The 22,111-nt window shown below is 40.5% G+C and overlaps 1 protein-coding gene and 1 long non-coding RNA gene across 2 annotated transcripts in view; one reads left to right on the plus strand and one right to left on the minus strand.

The window, feature by feature from the left end:
- Positions 1–3,522, plus strand: part of LOC148113551 (uncharacterized) — a 53,683-nt gene extending 50,161 nt beyond the window's left edge. Inside the window, exon 4 of the long non-coding RNA XR_015734564.1 lies at positions 323–3,522. This is a non-coding gene — a long non-coding RNA (uncharacterized LOC148113551). The remainder of the gene's footprint in view (positions 1–322) is intronic.
- GPR180 (G protein-coupled receptor 180) lies at positions 2,670–21,812 on the minus strand. Its single transcript, XM_034417490.3, has 9 exons — positions 21,424–21,812; positions 14,877–15,035; positions 12,602–12,802; positions 10,809–10,989; positions 8,632–8,681; positions 7,112–7,269; positions 5,886–6,077; positions 5,443–5,520; positions 2,670–3,869 (listed from the first exon to the last, which is right to left on the minus strand). The coding sequence occupies exons 1-9, from the start codon at positions 21,575–21,577 to the stop codon at positions 3,711–3,713; spliced, it is 1,332 nt and encodes a 443-aa protein (XP_034273381.1). The 5' UTR covers positions 21,578–21,812; the 3' UTR covers positions 2,670–3,710.
- Between the last annotated feature and the right edge of the window lie 299 nt (positions 21,813–22,111).

A 22,111-nucleotide genomic window follows, 5' to 3' on the forward strand; every position in this document is an offset into this window, starting at 1 on the left:
CCTTAACCTTCTTCAGGATGTTTTCTTCTACTTCTCAGTGTAGCTTATATAGCCCTGGCACTTCCTGGTGGTCTCCCATCCAAATTTTAACCAGCTTCTTCAATTTCTTGAGATCAGTCAATGTTGACTAGGTGCTGCCATCTAATGGGGCACATACGTTTTACCAATTCATTAAGTCAGCACAAGAATGCCCTTATTGGAATATCGTATGTACAATTGAATATTAACAAATAGGTGTGGAGCGAACCCACATAATCACCTATAAAATGTTTACTTTTGGTTGCAAGGCTATGTAAGGAAACATTCCTGTGTTCATCCGCAGGGGCCCTGAGCTTCAGAAAAAAAAGCAGGATGTGCATGTTGCAAATGGTAAAGGACAGGATGGCCAGCAGCTTTATAGAGGGAATTTTGCTGAGTTACAACAGGTTAGTTTAGTTTTTTCAACTATTTTTTGTACACCAAATTGTTTATTTGATAATACAAGAGAAAAGTCAGAGTTATCATTCCAAGTTCAATGCCAATTAAGATATTCTGATTTCAGCTGGAAACAGATGGCATTACATGAAAATTGTAATTAAAGATTTAAAGATTTAAATTAAAGATATTTTTTTTAAAAAAAAACTTTCCTAAGGTTTACATGGATTGAGCAAGATTATTTTCATAATTTTATTTGGACACTAGACAGACCAACATCTACATTTAAGTGAAAGATTTGAATTAGATATTATATCTAATATCTAATAATCTTGTTGACCTCAATGAGTAATATGAAGTCTTTTTCCCAACAAGTTGCAGAATTACACAACTAGGTAGCTTCTGGATCTAGCAAAACATTTTCACAATGCTTGTTCAATCTTTGTTTTTGAAGGTTTTTCTGGTCCTTTCCCCCAATGGGAAAAATCTTTTGTACCCAGGAACTATTAAAATAACTGTTTTGGCTTTTTGTGTGAAGTGCTTCACTTGTGTAAAAGCCCAATTCCATTTCTAGTTTCTTCTAAGGATCAGGAAACAGCTGAGAATTACACTTCTTTTCATGTTACCCAATTACCTTTATCTGGTAAGTCAGAAGTACAACTGAACTGGTTAGTTGGATAGATTGTCTGACCAGTTAAGGCCACTTCTTAGGTTCCCACGATCCACATTAAATGTTACCCTCTGGTGTAGGATGCAAGGACACCTCTGCCAATTCTTAGACTTGCCTCAACTCAATGATTCATAAACATGCCATAACAATGTTGGATCATTATTTTAACCAAAATGACTAGAAGTACGGACACTACAAAACGGCATCTGATAACACACTCGAGGTAGATATATCTGTGGTACATAATTGCTATATGTCTAAACTGTAAAATCCAGAAGTGCCACTGGTAACTTTTGGAAAGTTTACACAAGACAGATTGCAGTGTCTTTCCATAGCAGCCAAGACACTGAGGTTTGGTGTTTATGTGCTAAAAGCAATACATTATCTGCCAGTCTTCATGACCACACTATTTCAAGTTTCCTGGCAGGGCCAAACTCAACCACATGAAAGCAGAACTCATAAATATAAGAGCACGTATCATTTTTGTGCAGTTTTCTGAAATGTCATGTTTGATACGGCAAGATCTCCAATGCCACTATTATCTCAATGTTTGAATTTGCCCATACATACTGTATTTTCTGCAAGAGAAAATGCTAAATTTCTGCTGTTATAAAAATCCATGCCCAAAAGCACTTTGTCTACTGTAAATTATCAGCATACAGATAAACACAAGTTTAACCAGCAAAGTTTTGATGTGGTTAATGAGAAATGCAAAAAATAATTTTGCAATAATTTCACCACTAATGTGAAACTAAACTATTTCAATCTTTCCAACCCAATCTTTTATTCTTGTTCCAAGTAACAAAAAATAATAATTAACCCTTTTAAGTGAATAATTTTTACCATGCTGTTGTTTGCCTCACCAAGGAGCCAATTACTACAGCAGCTATTCTCAATCTTAGCAATTTTAAAATAAGTGGACTTCAAGTCTCAGAATTCCCCATCCAGCCAGGGAATTGTAGGAGCTGAAGTCCACTTATTTTAAAGTTGCTAAGGTTGAGAAACACTGACCTACAAATTCCAAAAGTGGAAATCAAATACCGGAAGATCTCCTGTTCTCTAACTAGAACTCCTAGCTTTACTAGGAATTGTGCTGAAGCAGCACTTTTGAAGACTAGACTGTCTTTGATTTTCAAGAACGCATTCCTAAAATTATGTTCAAGTTTGCACAATTTCGGATTTGTAGCCTGGGGCTTTCTTGAACAACTCCCCCCCCCCCTTGCGCAAGCTACGTCTGTGATAGCTGCATTCCTGTTTCTGATAGTCCTGGTATGAAGACGGAGAAGTAGGAAGACTGGATAAGGGATACCACAATATTCTTATGTCCTCCTTTTCTTTGGCCATTGAATCCACCAGAAAGGGCAGGAAGAAGAGAACGTCACAGAGTGATCCATTTCCCCAAAGACAGTAAAATGTGGCAGTCTTGTGGGTACAACTCAGAGCAAAGATGAACAAACGGAATTATAGTTTAAAAAGGGGGGCTTAAAATTTCTTGTAGGTCACAATTACAAGCATATTTTGAAAAAAGGCATTAGCCTTGAAATAAATCAGTTACTTAACAGGAACATTCATACTGTACAGGAGATACTGTTCATAGGATTTTAATTTGGAGCAATAAATAGGCACTTCAATTAAAGTCTGCATTTACTGCAACAGCCTAAATGTACCACTGACAAGTGTTGCTCTGTTACAATGGCTGGAAAAATGGCAACCGCTCAGAACACAAACGCCAACTTGAATTACAGCAAATCCAATGAGTATTTTGTTTTTCAATTATTCAGAGAAAATTTAATCCTGATTAAGTATCCTTGGGCAGGAATTCATGGGTAGTTGATGACTGAAACTAACATCTGAAATGCTTCTATTAATTTAATCTGCAGCTATGGCTTAATTATGACTGAATCCTCACCAAATTCTCTCAGGATTTAAAACTGTAGTACTGCATTAACACATTTTTATTTTTTCTCTCCTCTGTTTAGGAGGCATAAACCTGCTCCTTTTACAACCATGCGGCTGTGGGTTTTGTGTTTTTTTTTTTTTAACTTAAAGAGTTAGTTAATCACCCTTCTGCTCTTGTAAAATGTCAAACACAGAATTAAAACACAACTGGCAATCAAGCTAAAAACTGAACTACATCCAAGCCTCAAGGCAAGAAAGTGATAATGAGAACTATTGTTCACTGTAAACATTATACACTGTTTTTATGGACCTATTACAGTTTAAGTCCTATTAAACTTCGGCATAAGTTTTTTGTCTTAAAGCCACCTTAAACAAGATATGCATTATCTGAACTGCCGAACTCTTCCATCCAATTAGTTTAAATTTATCATTATCAAAATTTGAACTTTTAATGCAAATGAGGCAGATTTGGAGTGAAAACGTGACTAAAATCACGTGGTCTTTATCCCAATAGCAAAAAAAAAAAAAAAAAAGAAGAAGAAGAAGAAGGTTGCTCATCACTATTTTTGATACATTCCAATCACTTCTGCATTTGTGGTGATCCAGCGAGAGAAAAATGCTGTCTTCTAATTATTGAGCTATTCTTGAGCTGAGTTTACTGCTGAAAATAGCTGCTCGGTTTCCAAATCTTTATTGCACCGTTGCCAAGAAGTATCCAAAGGGAATCTCAGAAGTGATGCCGACTTTTATGTCCAGATGCTACTGTTAGAGGCAATGTCACTGAAGAGAGAGAGGACACTTCCCAGTAAAGACTATGGGAAACAAAGAGCCGGTACAGAAGGACCATGGAAAACAGCTGGCAGAGAATGACACCCATGGTAATAATCTAAGAGGGAACAATAACAAAAAGCGAGTGAGACAGAATATGCTTTGTACAATGAACATACAACTCGTGTGAAATTTCTTAGATGTACAAAGGGGTGGAAGATCTCTTTAGACACAGTCAATGAAAGAAGAGCATATGGCAAGGATAACATTCTTTTTTCCTTTCACACCTTGCAAGTTGAAAGTTTCACTCGGAGATGGAGGGGAGGAGGAGAGTGGGGAGGTACAATGAAATTGTGTTTTAACTAATTAATTGCAGGGGATGGAGATCTGGTATTCCCAAAGGCATGGAAAAATCAAAGAGCACACCATTCGCAGCAAGGTGTCATTTACATTGTTTAATTGAGGATATCATTACACAAATTATGCAAACTGCCAGATTCTGCTCTAGTGTATGCAAAATATGTAGCACTGGGGTCCAGAAAGCTGACGTTTCATTTTACCACTGCATGAAACCAAACTCGGCTCGCATGATGAAAAAATCACAACTTCAGATATTCTACGAAGTGTCTCTAATTCATAATATCAGAAGTGATAACGTTCCAGACACTACACAGAAACATGGTTTGTTGAATAAGCCATGGGAGGCTTATTCTATGTTAAGCCATATTCTATGTTATTCTATGTTATTTTCTAGCAATGATTTGCAAAATACAAGGCTTGGATTGGGTTCCCACATCAAAACTCGACGACAAAAATTTAAATGCACCATTTTATGACTTGAAACTGGCCACGGAATTGTGGTTCCACTACTTCATCCCCACAGCACTAAAATACGGCTTAGTTTGGATTTAACCCAATGATTTCAGAAAATGTTCTTTACATCTGATTTCCCCAATGAACTTTGGTTTGCTCAGAAAGCTTTTCTTTGGAACAATCTTCATTCTTTCCTTTTGTACTTCAATTGTCAGGGCCAGATTCATGTTCCTGCCCCTGATTTCCCAAAGCTACAGCCTGTGGGTGGACGGGGGTGGGTGGGGGGTGGGGGGGTGGGGGAATTCAATTTCCATTGGACTGAGCCAGGCTTTACAAGGAAGATTGAGGATGTACTTCAAAAATGGGCAGGTCCAGCTTCTATTTGGGGGAGGCAGCTGAGGAGTTTTACGGAGTGACACAGGTGCCTTTGATCATCTCTTTTTCCATTCAAAACTTTCCAAATCCCCAAGTGCAAAACTACCCCTTGTTTTTTCCTCCCACTGGAGTGGGGGGAAATTTTAGCAGGCCACAAAAAGCATGCCAGGAGCCATTTTGAGCTTCTTTGCAGCACAATTTGCCCTTCTTTTTACAGTCAACTCAAACAATCACTTTTCTCAGGACAACCCTGTGTCTGGCTTAACTAAACGCAGAATAAACGCAAGGGGGAATAGCCAGATTGCAATCCTAATTTGCTCTTAAGGCCAGCTTAGTGAAATGCATGCAGCAAGAACAAGGACTTTTAGGGCAACTATACGATTTAAGGTCTAGCAAAAAATAGCTAAATTAAAAAGTGTGGGCTTTATCATCAGAAAGGAGCATCCTTCATGTCAGTGATTCTCAGTTCTGAAAAATACCCCTAATATGTTGCATATACCAACCTTTTCTCGCTGATAATCTCTAAACATTAGAGATATAGTCATAAGAGTTGGATGACATAAAAACCATAGAATACATCCCTGAAAGAGAGAAGACACATATGGATATCAGCTATGGATATCTGGTAACATTCATGGTTTATGGACACCCCCCACGCCCCCGGTGAGACACTTTTCTGCTGTCAAAACTCTTTTTTAAAAGAATTAACTATTTTAAATCATGAAACAGAAAGCGGTAAGGATACTAATGGAAGTATACCTTAAAAAAATCTTTCCTGGGCAATTCAAAACTTTTTTATTTACACATATACACACAAAGGAGCCTCATTACAAACATCCTGACTTACTTCTGAATAAATATAATTAAACTTCTTTATATTTTCTTCAAAAGAGTTTCAATGGGTTTTTTTAAAAGAATACATCGGGTTTTCATGTAACGCACATACCTTTGTGAAAGTAATATAGAATTCTCTTTTTAGAGTACTCCTCTCAATTCGGATAATCTGGTAAAGTCCGCATCCTAACAACACAGCTAGACAAATTCTTAAGCCAAGGAGAAGTGTACCGGCTAAACTTTGGTGTGAATGGTAACTATGGTGATTGGTATCCTCAAGCTGCTCCCAAATAAGCAGAATGCTCTGCAACAGAACAAGCCATATACCAAGAATAAAAATGATGCTTGAAGAAAACTTTGTTCACAAAATACAAGCACGATGGATCCACATTTTTTTTTTATTCATAAACATTTTGAATACAGTGTATTGTCAAGGTATATAATTTACAACAGAAAAACAAAGAAAAGGCAGTAAAAAGTATTAACACATATATTGGTAACAATAGTAATAATGTAACAGAATAATTTTGGCTAAACTTCTCTTTATATCGGCTTATTTATAATTCTGTTAAATATATTGGCATATTTATAGTTATAAACCATCTTTATCTTTAATTCATACGTAGCAATAATTTTTCTTCATCTAATTTCTACCTCTTATCTCTAACCACTCATAAAATTTATTTGATATCAAGTAATATTCTGTGTCATCCTTGTCTTTTATTTTTAAAGTCAGTCTGTTGATGGATCCACATTATTAGTAACGACTACCTCAGATTGGAAAAAAAGTAAAACTTCAAAATAATTACTAAATAGAAAAAAATAATTATAGATTTGGAAAAAGTGTAACAAAATATTCTGGACTAATCCTTTTAGAGAGGCTATTTTTGGAGAAGGGGACCTGGACCCAATTTTTACCCCTTGGACAAGTCCTTGTAGTTGTGCCAAGATTTCGCAAGTGGTTCCCATTCCTTCTTTTTCCTAGGGTTGAGAAAGAGGGATTGGCTCAAGGTCACCGTAAACACCTTCAGCTTTTTGTGCCTGAGACAGGACTCGAACTCAGGTTTCCCAATTTCTATCCTGGGGCACTACACTGATCTGGCTCTCTTTTGGAGGCTATGGCTTCGGCAGCATCGTCCAATTATGCTAAAATCAGGTGCAGAACCTGTCCAGCTTGATTTCATTATCCAACTTCCCAAATAATCACTAGGCCGTTCTATTCGGGTAACATCATTTTCAAGATTACATCTTATTAATGTTCTAGAATTATTAGCCACTAATCCCTTCTTCACTAAAGACAAAAAAACAAACAAACCACAAAACCATCCCACTACAGACCTGTGTCACAACAGCAGTTATGGCAATGGCAGTGGATGCTGGACTGGAATCCCACTGCAGAGGTTTGCTCTGAGATTTCTTCATTCTACCAATTGCCCATCCCATGCAAAGACTCAGTAGCAGGTACAACATCTGCACCTGAGAGATTATGTCACACACTAAGGGAAAGGTCAAAAAAAGTTACACAGTTAAATTACTCATGATGGCATTAGGGATACCTGGCACATAGAAAGCCTTAGTTCTGCAAAATGTTTCTAGGGGAAGCTTCTGCCCTTCATACAGGTCCTTTGGGGTAGCCATTCCTTTGGGTGAACAGCTGAATGGTTACCATTCACACTCACTCTTGCTATATTGAGATCAATTTTGGCCTCATTAGGAATGATTTTTACTTTCAGTCACTTCTCCAAAAATGTGGCAAGACATTTTCAACTTTTGCAGCAGAACAAGTCATCTTTTGATGCTTAACAATGTCTTTAAGATTAACAGATTAACAGAGTTGGAAGGGACATTGAAGGTCATCTGCCACCAGTAGCCTCCGACTGGCCAGTCCGTTCCCACAGAGAGGGTCTCCTCAGGGTGCCATCGGCCAAATTATGTCGGCTGGCGACACCCAAGGGGAGGGCCTTCTCTGTGGGAACCCCTGCCCTTTGGAATGAACTGCCCCGAGAAATGCGTAAGATCTCTGATCTCCGTGTATTTCGCTGTGCCCTCAAAACCTTGTTGTTCCGCCAGGCCGGGCTATCAATGTAAAGATTTTAATTGGTTTTAAATGTGGGATTTTAAATTTGGGGTTTTTATAACTGAGCCAATTATTTAATAATTTTAATTATTTTTAAATTTTGTCTGTCTTTGTGCTTTTAATCAGGCTGTACACCACCCTGAGTCCTTCGGGAGAAGGGCGGTATAGAAATAAAATTAATAATAAATAAATAAATAAATAAATCTAGTCCAACCCCCTGCCCAAGCAGGAGACCCTACACCATTTCTGACAGATGGCAGTCCAGTCTCTTCTTGAAAGCCTCCAGTGATGAAGCTCCTACAACTTCTGAAGGCAAACTGTTCCATTGGTTGATTATTCTCACTGCCAGAAAATTTCCCCTTATTTCTAGGTTAAATAAGAGGCCGAGGGCTCCCCAAATGATGCGAATAAACAATAACATGCTCCCCAACCTCTCAATTTTCCAGCTATGCTGTCCAATGTGGACCATTTTAATTTGCTGCTAACTATTTAGTTTAATCTCCTATTTACTCTGAGAGCAATTAATTCAGCATGTTCAGATTTGGGCAGACAAGTGTATGATTACACTGTTAAGCATCTTTTGAAATAATCAAATACGTTGCTAGACACAATGAACAAAGCCCTGCCCTATGTATTGGCTGGTGGGATCCTCCCAGCCCCAGGCAGTATGTGGAAGTATAGGGCATTAGCGCACTCCAAATAACACATACAATAATTAAAAAGATATTAAACAATATTTCATGATATATCCAAATACTCAACTTAGAAAAGATGTACTTACATTCTGCAAGGCTCCCCATAAAAGGCAATCCTACTCCATTTGTTGAATAACTAATGTAAACGAAAGAAAATAATTTTCAAAAGCTCATTCTGTTAAAAAGTCCAATGCTTCCCACACAATATTAGAGTTGTGTACCACTTCAGATTACAAGGTGAAAGTCTGAGTCTGCTACTTTATGAGCCAAACAAGGCTTTTCTTAGGATGTGAAGTAGCAATGAAAGGGACTATACCAGGGATGTCAAACTCAAGGCCCATGGGCCGGATCTGGCCTGTGGGGTGCTTAGATCTGGCCGCGGAGCTGCCCTGGAAACAGTGAAGGACCAGCCCATGATGCCCTCTGCCAGCGAAAATGGGAGCTCGGGAGGGCCGTGAGCAGTTGGGCCAATACAAGCACCTCTGACATGAGTGATGTCGAGCTGGCCACACACCCCCTCAGGAGATCAAACACAACCCTGATGCGGCTCTCAGTGAAATAGAGTTTGACACCCCAGGCTATACGATGCTGGGACAGAGGTAGCTGCTCTCAGGAGTTGGCAGCAGGTCTTACTTCCATGCTCAGAAGCACATTTTCTCCTTCAAATGCAAAGGGCCTACACAATAATTACAAACAATCTTTCTGGATACACATACACACACATACATGCATATGTGCGCGCACACACACACGTTATTTGCAGAACGTTTAATGTTAATCGATAGCAAAAGAAATAGATATTGGATTATAAACAGCACATATAAGGTTGCTTACACTGGAATATAATTTGGCCACTGCAATTGCTGCTGAGAAACTTCTGCACTCGGTTCCTTTTTATCCTAACCAGACTCCCTCTTTATTCCTTCATTCATAGATGTTAGTTTACATGTAAATTTACATATAGTTAGTTTACTTTTACTGTGTTAAAAACCCTCCCCCAAATATTAAAAGAAATCTAGAATGCATTCCAACCCTGGTTTGTAATGTATTTGCATTATTTCAAGGAACCCACTGTAAGAAACTCTATTTAAGATTAAAGAAGTGAATTTGAAAAGAAACCGAAGTAGGAATGTGCAGCCACAAGAAAAGAAGATTATGGGCAAACCACAAAACAATTCTGTGGGTTTAATATCAGGAAACAACAATCAGCAACCTGATTTTTTGTCCTAATGCTCTGTGAAACCAATTTTGTTAAAATTAGAAGCCACTGAATAAGCATCCCCTTAGAGTGATGTTTTCCCCAGCAAATTGGAGTAAGAGATTCAGTATAATAGAAGCCTGGTCTGCTCAGAAGTACAAATTACCTGCATACATCTGAATGGCTTCCATACCACGGTGAGAATCCACAGCATAACCCCAAGTAATCCATGTACTCTGCAATGAGTGGTGCCATCTGAGATTACTCAGGTACATCTGGCAGGATCCAAGAAGAAGGGCCTTCTCTGTGGTGGCTCCCTCCCTCTGGAACATCATCCTTCCAGAAATTATAATGGGCCCTATTCTGATACTCTCTCGGAAAGCCTTGAAGAGATGGTTTTGCCAATGGGCCTGGAGAACCCAGAGTGGGATGGAGTCAGTTAAATGGTTGATATGAGTGTGTGTTGCCGAGGGTGTATGTGTTATATTATTATCTTTTATTCATTAAACATGAAACTCAGTCAACTGAACATTTAAAAATGTGTCACAAATACGATTGACTGGTACTAATGGTTGGTTCGGGTTGCTGCCAGTGTCCTAGGTATCAACCAAGTATCTTCTTAAAATACAGTATATGATGTTCCAAGTAGTGCAGTTTTTTGCAGTTCTGCTGGTGTTGTTGCACGATTATTGTGTGTGTGTTATATTATTATTATTTTCATTCTACATTATTTTTATTTTCTGTAAGCTGCCTAGAGTTGCTGTGAGCGAGTAAGCAGCTATATACATTTTCCAAAATAAATACATATTTTTCAAATAAATACTGTAACAGTAACTTAGGCTAATTGCCTCTGTATGCTGGAGCAGAAAGAAAGTTTAGGCCTAAGCAGCGCAGCCTAGGATTTTTCAAAGGAATCATTTGAGGTTCAGGCCTTAAGAGCAAAGCTAGCTGGGAAAGCTAGAAATTCTTGTTAGTAAAAGTTGCTGCTGGAAGCCTAAGACAGCAGATAAGAGCAACAGTTTATAGGAATTCAGCTGAAGTCCCTTCCGTGGGATCTGAATTTACCTTGAAAAATGCAGATAGTTTGCAAGAGCTGAAGCTGCTTGCAGGAGCAAAACTACAGACAGCACTTTGAGCACCGTGTGCATAGGTCCCCCTTTCTTAATTGTTTGCCACAAGGACTGAGCGTAAATGCAGGCAGAAACAAAATAACCCAGGACAAGTAGAAAGAAGAACTCATGTAAGCCTGTGAACAGAAAAAAACAATGTTCATTCATTTCTTTGACAATGAATGCCTTGTTTCTTATAAACCTTGCTTTCATGCCTTCTGTCTAATGAATAACCTGACAATTCCCAGATCAACTTCCAATTAAAACACATTTGACTACAGCTTAGTAACAATGGAGAACAGCAGCTGATTTGAAGTTTAAGAAGTCTGAAAAGTCTGGGGAAATAACCTGTTTCATTTTGGGCTAAAAGATGCAGGGAGCATTCCAGAAACAAGTTCCGCTACAGAAAAGGCCCTTCGTGATGGGACCTTGAGAGGTTCATTAGGTCTTTAAAGGACCACCAGCAGAGGAGATATAATGCTAGCAGAGATGAAGACATGTGATAGGGTGATTCCACATCATGCTTGCTGGGGAATTCTGGGAGTTGAAGTTCACACAGCTTAAATTGCGTATAGATTGAGAAATGCTATAATAGGGATTGGGAATTACATGAAACAAGGAAACTCAGTTTCACTTTTGATTTCAAAATATAATCTGTTTGGTTATGTAACTTTTTTCTGCCTAATCATCCTTTTTTTGAAGAATCACTATCTTCAGGATTGTTTTTGAGACTAAATATGGCAACTATGGTAGCCTTTGCAAAAGCAGCAGCTAAGAGCGAGGTGTTTTGTCTTACCACTAGATGTCACTGCTGCAGTACTTAAAACTGGTAGGTGCTCCGTAAAGTGCTCCCATGTAAAATGCAACTTTACCTTACAACACTTTGTGAGGTAAACCAAACTAATACCGTAAATTGTAGGTTCTATAATTCATATTCTTTTCTTTATTCATTAAGTTGCTATGGGAAGACAGTCACATGATGCAAAAAAAAAAAAGACATAAAGGCTTTAAAAAGTTGCAGGTAAGTTTCTTGTTTGTTTTGCAATCAAGTGGCGCAGCAGACTAACAGCCTGTTATTAACATTCAGCTGCCTGCAATTACTGCAAGTTCGACTCTCCCCAGGCTCAAGGTTGACTCAGCCTTCCATCCTTTCTAAGGTAGGTAAATTGAGGACCCAGTTTGTGGGGGCAATAAGCTGACTTTGTATAAATATACAAAAGTATGAAGGCTATTGCTTAACGCATTGTAAGCCGCCCTGAGTCTCCGGAGAAGGGCGGCATATAAATAAAAAAAGAAAAGAAAAAGTATGTATTTCTTTCTGGAATTGAATCCAAAAGGCTACTGAAGATAGCTGTTAAACCCCAAGGCTTAAATGTTTGACTATCCCAGCTTGCACTATTATTTCTCAATTCATTCAACGCAGCTTAAAGAAACATACAGGTATGGCACTGTACCATACCTGTATTTAAGAAAATATAAGGATAAAAATTACATTTATTTCCAAAGTTAAAAGTCAGATATTTTGGATTATTTGCCTGTTATCTGTGCAAGAAAAATGGAAGAGGGAAGAACTTTATGATCCCTAAAATCTAGTTAAAGCAATCAACCTATTTTAACTTAGTATTAAATGAATAATCTTTCATAGATTTGGAGAAATGCTTCTTCTCCAAAAATGTACTTCCATTAAATTGATCACATCTTCATTCTATTTCCCACAAAGCCCACTCCATATCAAGAAAAATACCTTACCTGATTCCCCTGCACTAAAGTGATCTAATGGATTCCGTTCTGCATCTGGATTTAGTAGCACCATTTCAAATTGAACATCCTCAGATTCAGAGTCTTCATATGTCTCCGCACAGGTAAACTTGTCGACATAAAATACATACCACGTATCTGGATAAGGGACCTGGGATACCGTTATATTTTGTTCGGTGTAGTTCATGTTCACTTAAAAAAAATACATTAAAGTCACTATCTCCAGGAAGCTTTTAATGATAAGAAATTTCTAGCAAGAAATTTTTCATGTTTGATTATGGCTAAGGGGCACATTCTTATTGCTGAAAGTACATATGCCAATATATATGCTAGAATATACCCGTATATACCAATAGAATGTATTTTTGCAGAGTATGTTTATAATGTAAATGGAAATATACTATATTTAAAGACATACCAACTCATTACATATCATAGGGCAAAAATCATTCCCAGTTAACCACCTTTAGGCCAAAGAAGAAACTAAATGCACTTAATTATGAAAATGATAATGAATAGTCAATTATAGTAAAATGTTATTTAATTAGAAAAAAATACTTCAATGATTCAGGGGCATGGTAAAGACTTTGCCTGAAGAAAAATCCACCTTGAATCCCTGACTTCTTTATGTCAGGTTAGAAAAAACAACAGCCTAAAATGCGGGAGGAGTTATCTATGCAAACAATACTGAGCCAGCTCTAGCTCAGTATAAAGCTGCTTGTTAAGTTACAAAATGTGATTAAATATCCATATAACTTATTCTAAACAGACCAAAAGCCAGTTTATACATTTTGAAAGTAATTTGGGAAGGAAGTACATATAAAATAGCCCAAGATGTGGCACTTTTAAAAATCTGCCAATGTCAGTGTATAATTAACTACGGGTATTGGTGGTGCATTACTATTAACATTTTATTTTGATTAGTATAACAATTAAGAATGATTCTGATTATGACCACTTTGAAATAAACTATTTGAGGATTTATTAATTATAAAATATTTGTGGTCCACAAGCATTGATATTAGCCTTGGTAATCTGATTTCCTAGTTTCATTTTCTTTAATTGAACAAGGAAACAAAGGGGCTCTTTTCATGCTTTAAAAAAACTAGACATCATTTTCTTATTTTATGCTACCATAATTATAGGTTTAAATATTAACACTTGCAATATGGAAAAATAGTCAATTGCATCATTGAATGGCTTTGTAAAAATTGCTTTTAAGTCAGCTGTATGGGTAACAATTTTCTCTTCAATTCACTGAGAAAACGTAGAAGCAGAAGCAAATATGATCATTTAAAAAAATGTGGCAAAATGGAAGATTATCAGTTGCACAATTGAGAACAATTGTTTGCCTGAGGTGGGAGTGGCTCACCTCTCAAATCTTCCTGCCCTAAACAAAATGGCAGAAAGGGGCAAAAGACTTGGCCCCTTCTCATGATTTCACAGCAATAGTGGGACAGCCTTCTGCATCTCCTCCTACCTCCAAGAATAGCCTCCAAGAATAGCCTCTGGCCCATCCAAAATTGCCTACCTCTGATGCAGCTTTTTGCATTCTAATATTTGTTGTGGTTAAAAGTCTAGAGGGGAGAGCTTTGGACTGGCTGCAAAGACATGTTGAGATGCTAAGTCTCCAAGTGTTAGACCTGACTTAATACCTGATTAATCTACACTAGTTGGCATTATATTAAGTTTTGTATTGAATCCAAAAGGGAAGAGTAAATATTAACATTTGCTTTGATTGCGAGCGTTAACAGATTAGAAACTTCTCCCTTCTATGAACTTATCCTAGGTGCTGTGTTTTGTCAACAATTACAATCTTGACTCTGATGAACTTTATTGGGATTTCCAAAACAAAAATGGCCATGCTGGGGATAAGCAGGATATAACAATCCTCTATTATCTAGATGAAAAAAAGGACCACATTTAGAATCAAATACAGAGCATTCACTTGTGATACACCATGTATAACACATGTAATCTGTGAAATCAAAATAGGCTAGAACTGAATGATGAAAAGCGAAATGTAGGTATAAAGAAGTTAATATGTAAGGAAGCAGAACAGGTGATTGTAGAAAGATTTCATAACTAGTATAGCTAGAAGTCAATGTGCCTTAAACTTGCAATTTTCCATGCCTTTTGGTGCCAATATCAAAGTACTTTAACGGCCTCTAAATGCTTTACTAAGGATTAATCTATGATCAGCCAATGAGTATAAGAAGGCTATATAATGGCTCAATACATTAATGACACCTGCGCACAGACTCACTTATCAGCTGAGCTTTAGCCAGTTTTTCTTTACAGCTGTAATCCTGCTGGCTTTCTTGAAGCTTTAGCCATTCCTGAGCTTGAAAGAGATGAAGCTTTGCTTCTTTTCCAACAGCAGTTGCCACGTTGTTGATTCTGACATACAGAAGAGCACAATCACCTTGATATTTAAAAAGAAGTCAAATTCTGTTATACAGATAGAAACATTTGCAAGAGAGAAACATTCCCTACAAGGCAGTTTAATGCTGATAAGAGGTATGTTCTATTGCATATTTACCAGTTGCATTTATTATTTGCGTAGCATGATCATTCTTTAAAACTCTGTCTATGCTGAAAGGTGTCAAAAATCCAGTGAATTGAATTTCTCTCTCTGCCATACGTACCATATGCTTAGGACTGCTTTTCAGAATCAGGAATAACTTTTGTTTTGAAGAGCCAAGGGATGATCGGAACAAGTGTTTTCCAACATCTCAAGAAAGACTAAATTTGGGCCTATTGCAATTATATACCATAAAGCAGAGGAGGACAGAACTTGAGACAGAAAGATCAAGCCCATCACATGTGCCCCCCCCTCCCCATATCGTACTTATGGTGACCATATTTCTTTAGAAAAAGCAAATTGGAGAAAGGGGAAAACCTAAAAGAGGTTTGTAGGTAATTGTTTATTTTTTTAAAAATAATTTTGGTTTACAAAAGAAAATTGAACAGCAGAAAAACTGTACAAAATTTTCTAATAAAGGACAGTTTTCTGAAATAAAAAAGGACATTTGGTCACTGTATCTACATTCCAAGATCTTGTCGCCAACATTTAACTGCCTCTCTCAAGCCATATTTGGGCAATTTTGGAATATTTTTCATGGTTTTCAAGGCAATGTTGGCAGTTTTGAAGGTTGGATAAGATTTTAATCTTAGAAAAGGGAATGGTTTCTACATCTCCTCGTCCTATTCTAAGAAAACTTGAAAATCTGGGGGGGAAATCACCCGTTTCAATTTAAATTCCACCTCACCAGATGACCTTAAGCAGGAAAGTTAGGTGGCTAATTTACAAACCTCTCTCCCAATATTTTCTTTAAGAGTTAGATAAAATCAAGTTATATTTGAATTTCTAGTTTCAGAGACATCTCCATGTTGTTTTCTTGGCAATAGAACAGAGGTCTGTTGTTACTGTCTTCTTCTGGACGCTTTCAACTCAGGCTATACCTTCCATGCCTGACCATGCCAAAGTCAACCAGATACTTAAACTGGGTTTAGGGCTTATACAGCTGCAATAGCTTTTGCATTTCAAGATACAATTTATACATATTTATGACATGTAATAAAAAACAATTATCTATAAAATAATTAGTACTGGTCTAGAAGTTTTGTTCTCTCTCTCTCTCACTTACTTTCTTTCTCTTCCTTCTTTTCCTTTCCTTTCTAAAATGTATTGGCTGCCCATCATACCAAAGGTAACTCTGGGCATCTTACAGTCATAAAAATGTATCTGCATTAAAACAAATTAAAGATATTCCAGAGGGCAGGAGCAACAGCAGAGAAGGCTTTCCTCCTGGACCCTGCCAGCTGGAATAATTGGGCTGATGGGATCTGAAATTTGCCTTTTCTGCCAGCATGAGTAGGATGGGCCAATCCCAGTGGGATGAGATGGTCCCTCAAGAAACTTTGACCCATGCCAAGGGCTTTAAAGGTGATCACCAACACCTTGAATTGTACCCGGAAGCAGAGTAGCAACCAATATAGCTTGAGGAGCAGTGGTGATACAAGGGCCATTCTTGGGGCACCTAAAACTGCCTGTACTGCCACACTTTGTACCAACTTAAGCCTCTGTATGTTTCTCAAGGATATCCTCCTGTATAAAACGCATTACAGCAGTCCAACCGTGAGATGATTAGGGACTGAACAACTGAGCACATGGAATCCTGATGCAAGAAAGGCTGCAACTGGTGTGCAACACAAAGTTGTGCCAAGGCTTTCCTAGTTGCGACTGCCCCCTGCTCCTCAAGCAGGAGTTGTGAGTCTAGGGCAGTGATGGCTAACCTTTTTGCTGTCGCATGCCAAAAGCGGGGGGAGAGTGGGGGGGATCATGCGCATGTGTGCCCACACCCATAATTCAATGCCCACCCGTGTCCCGCCCTCCCGCGCACATTCGTGTGCTCCCCCCGCGCTCCCCTCACTTTTGGCACGGATGGCAAGGTGGGCCCGTTTTTTACTCTCCTCAGCCTCCAGAGGCTTTCTAGGAGCCTGGGGAGGGCAAAAACGGCCTTCCTCACCTCCCCCGGAAGCCCTCCGAAGGCTGGAAACAGCCCATTTCCCGACTTCCGGTGGGCCCAGAAGGCCCGAAAATCAGCTGGCCGGTGGGCACATGTGTGCTGGAGCTGAGCTAGGGCAACGCTTGTGTGCCCTCAGATATGGTTCCGCGTGCCACCTGTGGCACCCGTGCCATAGGTTCGCCATCACAGGTCTAGGGGAACCCCCAAGCTGCGGACTGGATCTTTCTGGGGCAATGCTACCCCAGTGTTACCCCATCCAGAATAAAAGATGACAGAATTCCCGAGCCCTGTGTACCCAAAGCCATTCGGTCTTGCCAGGGCTAAGTAGAAGCCTGTTGTCCCCCATCCAGGCCCCCACTGCCATCAGGCACCACAAGAGGGTAGCCACAGCATCACTTGGGTCACCAAGGGTGGAGAGATACCGAGTTGGGTGTCATTGGCATTCAGTAGATATCTTAACCTGTGGTGACAGATGATCTTGCCTAGCGGTTTCATATAGATATTGGAAAGGAGTGAAGAGAATATTGAGACCTGCAGCACACCACAACATAGTGGCGGAGGGCTGGATCTTTCACTCCCTTTCAATAGTGATTGGGACTGACCATGGAGAAAGGAATTGAACCAGCACAGCCCCAGTCCCTCCAGCCAGCCCAAAAGGATACCATGGTCAATGGTACTGAAAGCTGCCGAGGTCAAGGAGAGTGAGGATGGTTGCATTACCCCATCCTGCTCTCGTCAGAGATCATCAACAAGCACAACCACTTTGATGGGGCTCTGTACATAATTTCTATAAACCTGAACAACTAGCTTCCCAGCTTTCCTTTTCTGAGATGGCAGGCAGGGTTAATAGCCTTCCTGCTCTCCATTATCTGCCTGGGAAAAATATTTAGTGAGCAAGTGGATCAATCAAATCACAGCAGGAATGTCTGCAAGTATAGAACCGAAGCAACAACTATCACTTCCAGGATTTCTCCCTAAGGAAAAATGACCAGAAAATATTGACATGGGTCCCCCACTAATTTTACTTTATACTTACTTTACAAGCCAAACAATTTGTCACCAAAAAAAAAAAAAAAAAAAAATGGTTACCAATCTCTGGTTACCAGAAAAGGCACAATTAGATCTTTTTCTTATTGTCGCTGCTCATGCTTGTCAGACTGGCCACAACCTCTAAATAGAAATGATCCTTGGCTCCATTTGTTGAGAAAGGTATAGTTTTATTAGAGGTCGAGCATAATGCATAGCCAGAACTGAGAATTGTGTGCCAAAATCCCTAACTTCTACTCCCACCCCCCTGCAACTGAACCTCGCTGCCCACCAGACTGTAACCAATCAAGTCCATGCAAGAGACTTTCATAAAGATCATCCAAGCGCATCCCTCCTTCTTCCAGCTGGGTGACTTTGGGGTAGCGTCTCTGCACTTCTTTAGCAGGTATAGTCTCAACTTTTGCTTTCCCAGGAAACTTCCCTCCCCACAGTTCATGGTAGTCTTTCACCACAGAATAGCGAAGCACAGCAAGCTCAAGGTGACAGCTGACAGTTTTACTTAATGCTGGGTGCCAACAAGCCTTTCTTCCTCTGGAACTTTACTAGATGCCCCTATCAGGACAGAAGAGGATGGAAGGCTTGGTCCATATTCTGTCACACTGCTGACTTGCTCAGAACTACTTGCTGCTTCTGGCTTCCAGGCCAGTGCTTGTTAAGTGTTTCTTCTCTGCTTGGGAGAGTTTAACTTTCTTATCTTGCTGCTGTAATAACTCAATGAGCAGCAGTACTAAGCTAGCCAAAAATTGTGCAGGAAAATCAAAAACTGCCATGCAAACTGATGGCTGAGTGCCCCTGACTGAGATATTTATGATCACGTGACCTGCATTATTCCAGCACTTAAGAGGCAAAAACCACTTGTGTGAGTTACTTCCAAAATAATCAGTTCATGGAAGTCACATGTGGTAGGCAAGGCCTGAGGATTTAGCATTCCTTCTTGAAAAGGAACTCATATAGTGAACTAAATTCATGAAGTGCTCACGATTGAATGACATAGTGGTCACCCATCTGCTAGAAAATACTGAGCAGTATACACATGGAAGACTGGAGCAGAAACTACGAGGTGCAGAAAGATCACAGTCCCTGTGTCCACAATGGCACTCACAGATGACTTTAAGTACTCAAAAGCTCACAATCTTTCAAAACCAACCCTAACCCTAGACTAAGAAGGTGGCTGCTTGTATTAAACACAAACCTAATATCAACCTACCAATTACTGTGCTTCTCTCTCAGAGCTAAAATGTTTTATGTAGATACCACAGAAAAAGTATAATTCACCAAAAATATTTCTTCACCCTGGCAAGAACACATCTGCCAGTTCTGCTAAATTCCTGGAGATTCGGCACTTGGTAACTGAAGCAGGGCAAATAAAATGGAGCCTATAGAAGTCTGATCAGTTAGAGAGGTTTTAGAGGCTCCAAATGAGGAAGCAACACAGCAATCAGCAACACAGCAACCAGCTGCACCTTGGGGAGGACAAGGCTGATCCCAAAGGAAATCAGCAGAGATCAGGACAGAAGTGAGATAGACTACCAGGACATCCCAATGCAGAAGTACAGGTAGTCCTTGACTTACACAATTACCACAATTGAGCCCAGAATTTATGTTGCCAAGTGAGAAATTGGTTTGAGTTTTGTCCCATTTCACAACTTTTCTTGCCACATTTGTTAAGCGAATCACTGCAGTTAACAACCGGGTTACTAATTTGACAAGTGAATCTGGCTTCTCCATTGACTCAGGTCAGAAACTTTGGCCACATAACCCCGGGACACTGCAACTGTCATAAATACGAAGCAGTTGTCAAGCATTTGAATATAAATCACATGACCATGGGGATGCTGCAATGGTCATAAGTGTGAAAAACGGTCATAAGTCACTTTGTTTTCAGTGCTGTTGCAACTTTGAAAGATCACTAAATGAACTGTTGTAAGTCGAGGACTACGTGTAAACTCTTTTCAGGAAGGCAATAAAGTCTACTTCCACACAGCCACTAAGGAAACCATAGTTCAACTCAGAAGAAACTTTTCTTTTGCAATCATGAGGATGCCTAGTAGTCCTTAGTGGCCTAGGGAAACAATAAAGGAAAATATTTGTAGCTCAGGGATGAAATGAGGGGTCCTTGGTGCTTTCTGAGCTTGCTTGTTTTCTTGCAGACGTTTTATTATCCTAACTAGGTAATGTCATCAGTGCTAAAGGAGTGCAGTTTGCTGCCAGTTTATATTTTTGTGTTTTGCCAAACTGAGGGGGCAGTCTTAGAGATTCTTTGGTTGGGTTGTTTACGGATGGCTCTTTCGCAGTTTCTTGACTGGGGTATTGTTTACAGGTAGTCCTCGACTTACAACAGTTTGCTTAGTGACCGTTCAAAGTTACACCGGCATCGTTTTTTCGTGACCACTTTTCACACCGACGACCGTTGCAGCATCCCCATGGTCACAGGATCCAAATTCGGATGCTCGACAACCGACTCACGTTTATGACGGTTGTTGCAGCGTCCCGGCGTCACGCGAACCCTCTTTCGCGACCTCCTCCTCCCAACCAAAGCCCATGGTGGAAAGCAGGTTCACGTAACCAGCGGGGAGTTTACTTCAATTTCTCACTTGGCGCCATAAATTTTTGGGCGGTCGTAAAGTTGAGGACCACCTGTACTTGATGGTTGGTCTGAGATGTGACAGGGACGAAAAGCTCCCAAAATTTGGCCGCAGCCTCCTCTTCCTGTCGTCCTCGGGAGATGCAGAAAAAACGCCTCTTTTCCCCGAGAACGTACGTTTTTTGTTTTTAATTTTGATTTATATGCCGCCCTTCTCCGGAGACTCAGGGCGGCTTACAATGTGCTCAGCAATAGCCTTCATCCTTTTGTATATATTTATACAAAGTCAGCTTATTGCCCCCACAAACTGGGTCCTCATTTCACCTACCTTAGAAAGGATGGAAGGCTGAGTCAACCTTGAGCCTTGGTGAGATTCGAACCCTGCAGTAATTGCAGGCAGGTGGTCTTAATAACCAGCTTAATAACAGGGTGCCTTAAACCCCTGTACTACCAAGGCACGTTGTGTGTGTGTGTGTGTGTGTGTGTGTGTGTGTGTGTGTGTGTGTGTATTTTCACAAAGAACGCGTAGGGCGGCAGGTACCCCACACGGGTCAGCCTCACGAGGCGGCGCCTCGAGCCAGCCTGTCACGGCTCATCCCCGCAACCCCACTCCGTTTTTCCTTCGCTTCTGCCCTCGCCGAACTTCTTACCTCGGAATTGGAAGCGAGCCACCACCTGGCCCGCCCGAGCGCGAGCCGCGGCGCTGGAGAAGCTGCCGTGGACGGTCTTGGCTTGCGCCCCGCGCATCCAAGCGCAACTGCCGCTCCAGAGCGCGACCCAGACGAAGCACAGAAGCCGCTCCATGGCTTCCCCGGCACCCCCGCCGTCACCTCACCCCCATCCCGACCACGTCTGCAACTCGCCCTGAGGCGAACGGAAACCAGGCGGAACCAGGAAAGGAGCGGCAGCCAATGGGAAAAGAGGCTTCACCGGGAGGAGGCCAATGAGAGGGCCTTCCCGAGGAAGGCGGGGGGGGGGGAAGGGAAGGGCCGTTGCCGCGCGCCAGCCTCTCACAAAGAGGACTTCCAACTGGCATTCTGGAGACGGTTGCTAGGAGAGGACCGCTCCACCCGCGGCGTCACTGAAGTCGGATGGGATTGGTGGAAGGGGAGAAGGGGCGGGGCCACCGCGGCCATGGCAGGCGACGTCTGGTGGTGGTGGTAGTGGTAGTGGTGGAGATAGATAGATAGATAGATAGATACCCAGGAGGACATCTAGTCGAGCCCCGGTTTTAAACTTCTGATTTGGGATCGCGAGGCGGGCTCTTCCCATCCAGCCCTTGGAAGGCCAGATTCTGAGCCCGTGGGGCTTTAAATGTCCAGCAGCGCCATTTAACTC

This window comes from Pantherophis guttatus, chromosome 5 (assembly GCF_059756535.1).
Source record: "Pantherophis guttatus breed Tessera chromosome 5, ASM5975653v1, whole genome shotgun sequence".
NCBI lineage: Eukaryota > Metazoa > Chordata > Lepidosauria > Squamata > Colubridae > Pantherophis > Pantherophis guttatus.

What these genes read in the sequence shown, in the direction of transcription:
- GPR180 (XM_034417490.3), bottom strand. Translation starts at nt 21,577, where the DNA reads ATGGAGCGGCTTCTGTGCTTCGTCTGGGTCGCGCTCTGGAGCGGCAGT. An exon ending in TAACTGCTGTTGTGACACAG is followed by an intron (nt 6,078 to 7,111) that starts GTCTGTAGTGGG and finishes GTTCTGTTGCAG; the next exon opens with AGCATTCTGCTTATTTGGGA. An exon ending in GAGATTATCAGCGAGAAAAG is followed by an intron (nt 3,870 to 5,442) that starts GTTGGTATATGC and finishes GTTCCCTCTTAG; the next exon opens with ATTATTACCATGGGTGTCAT.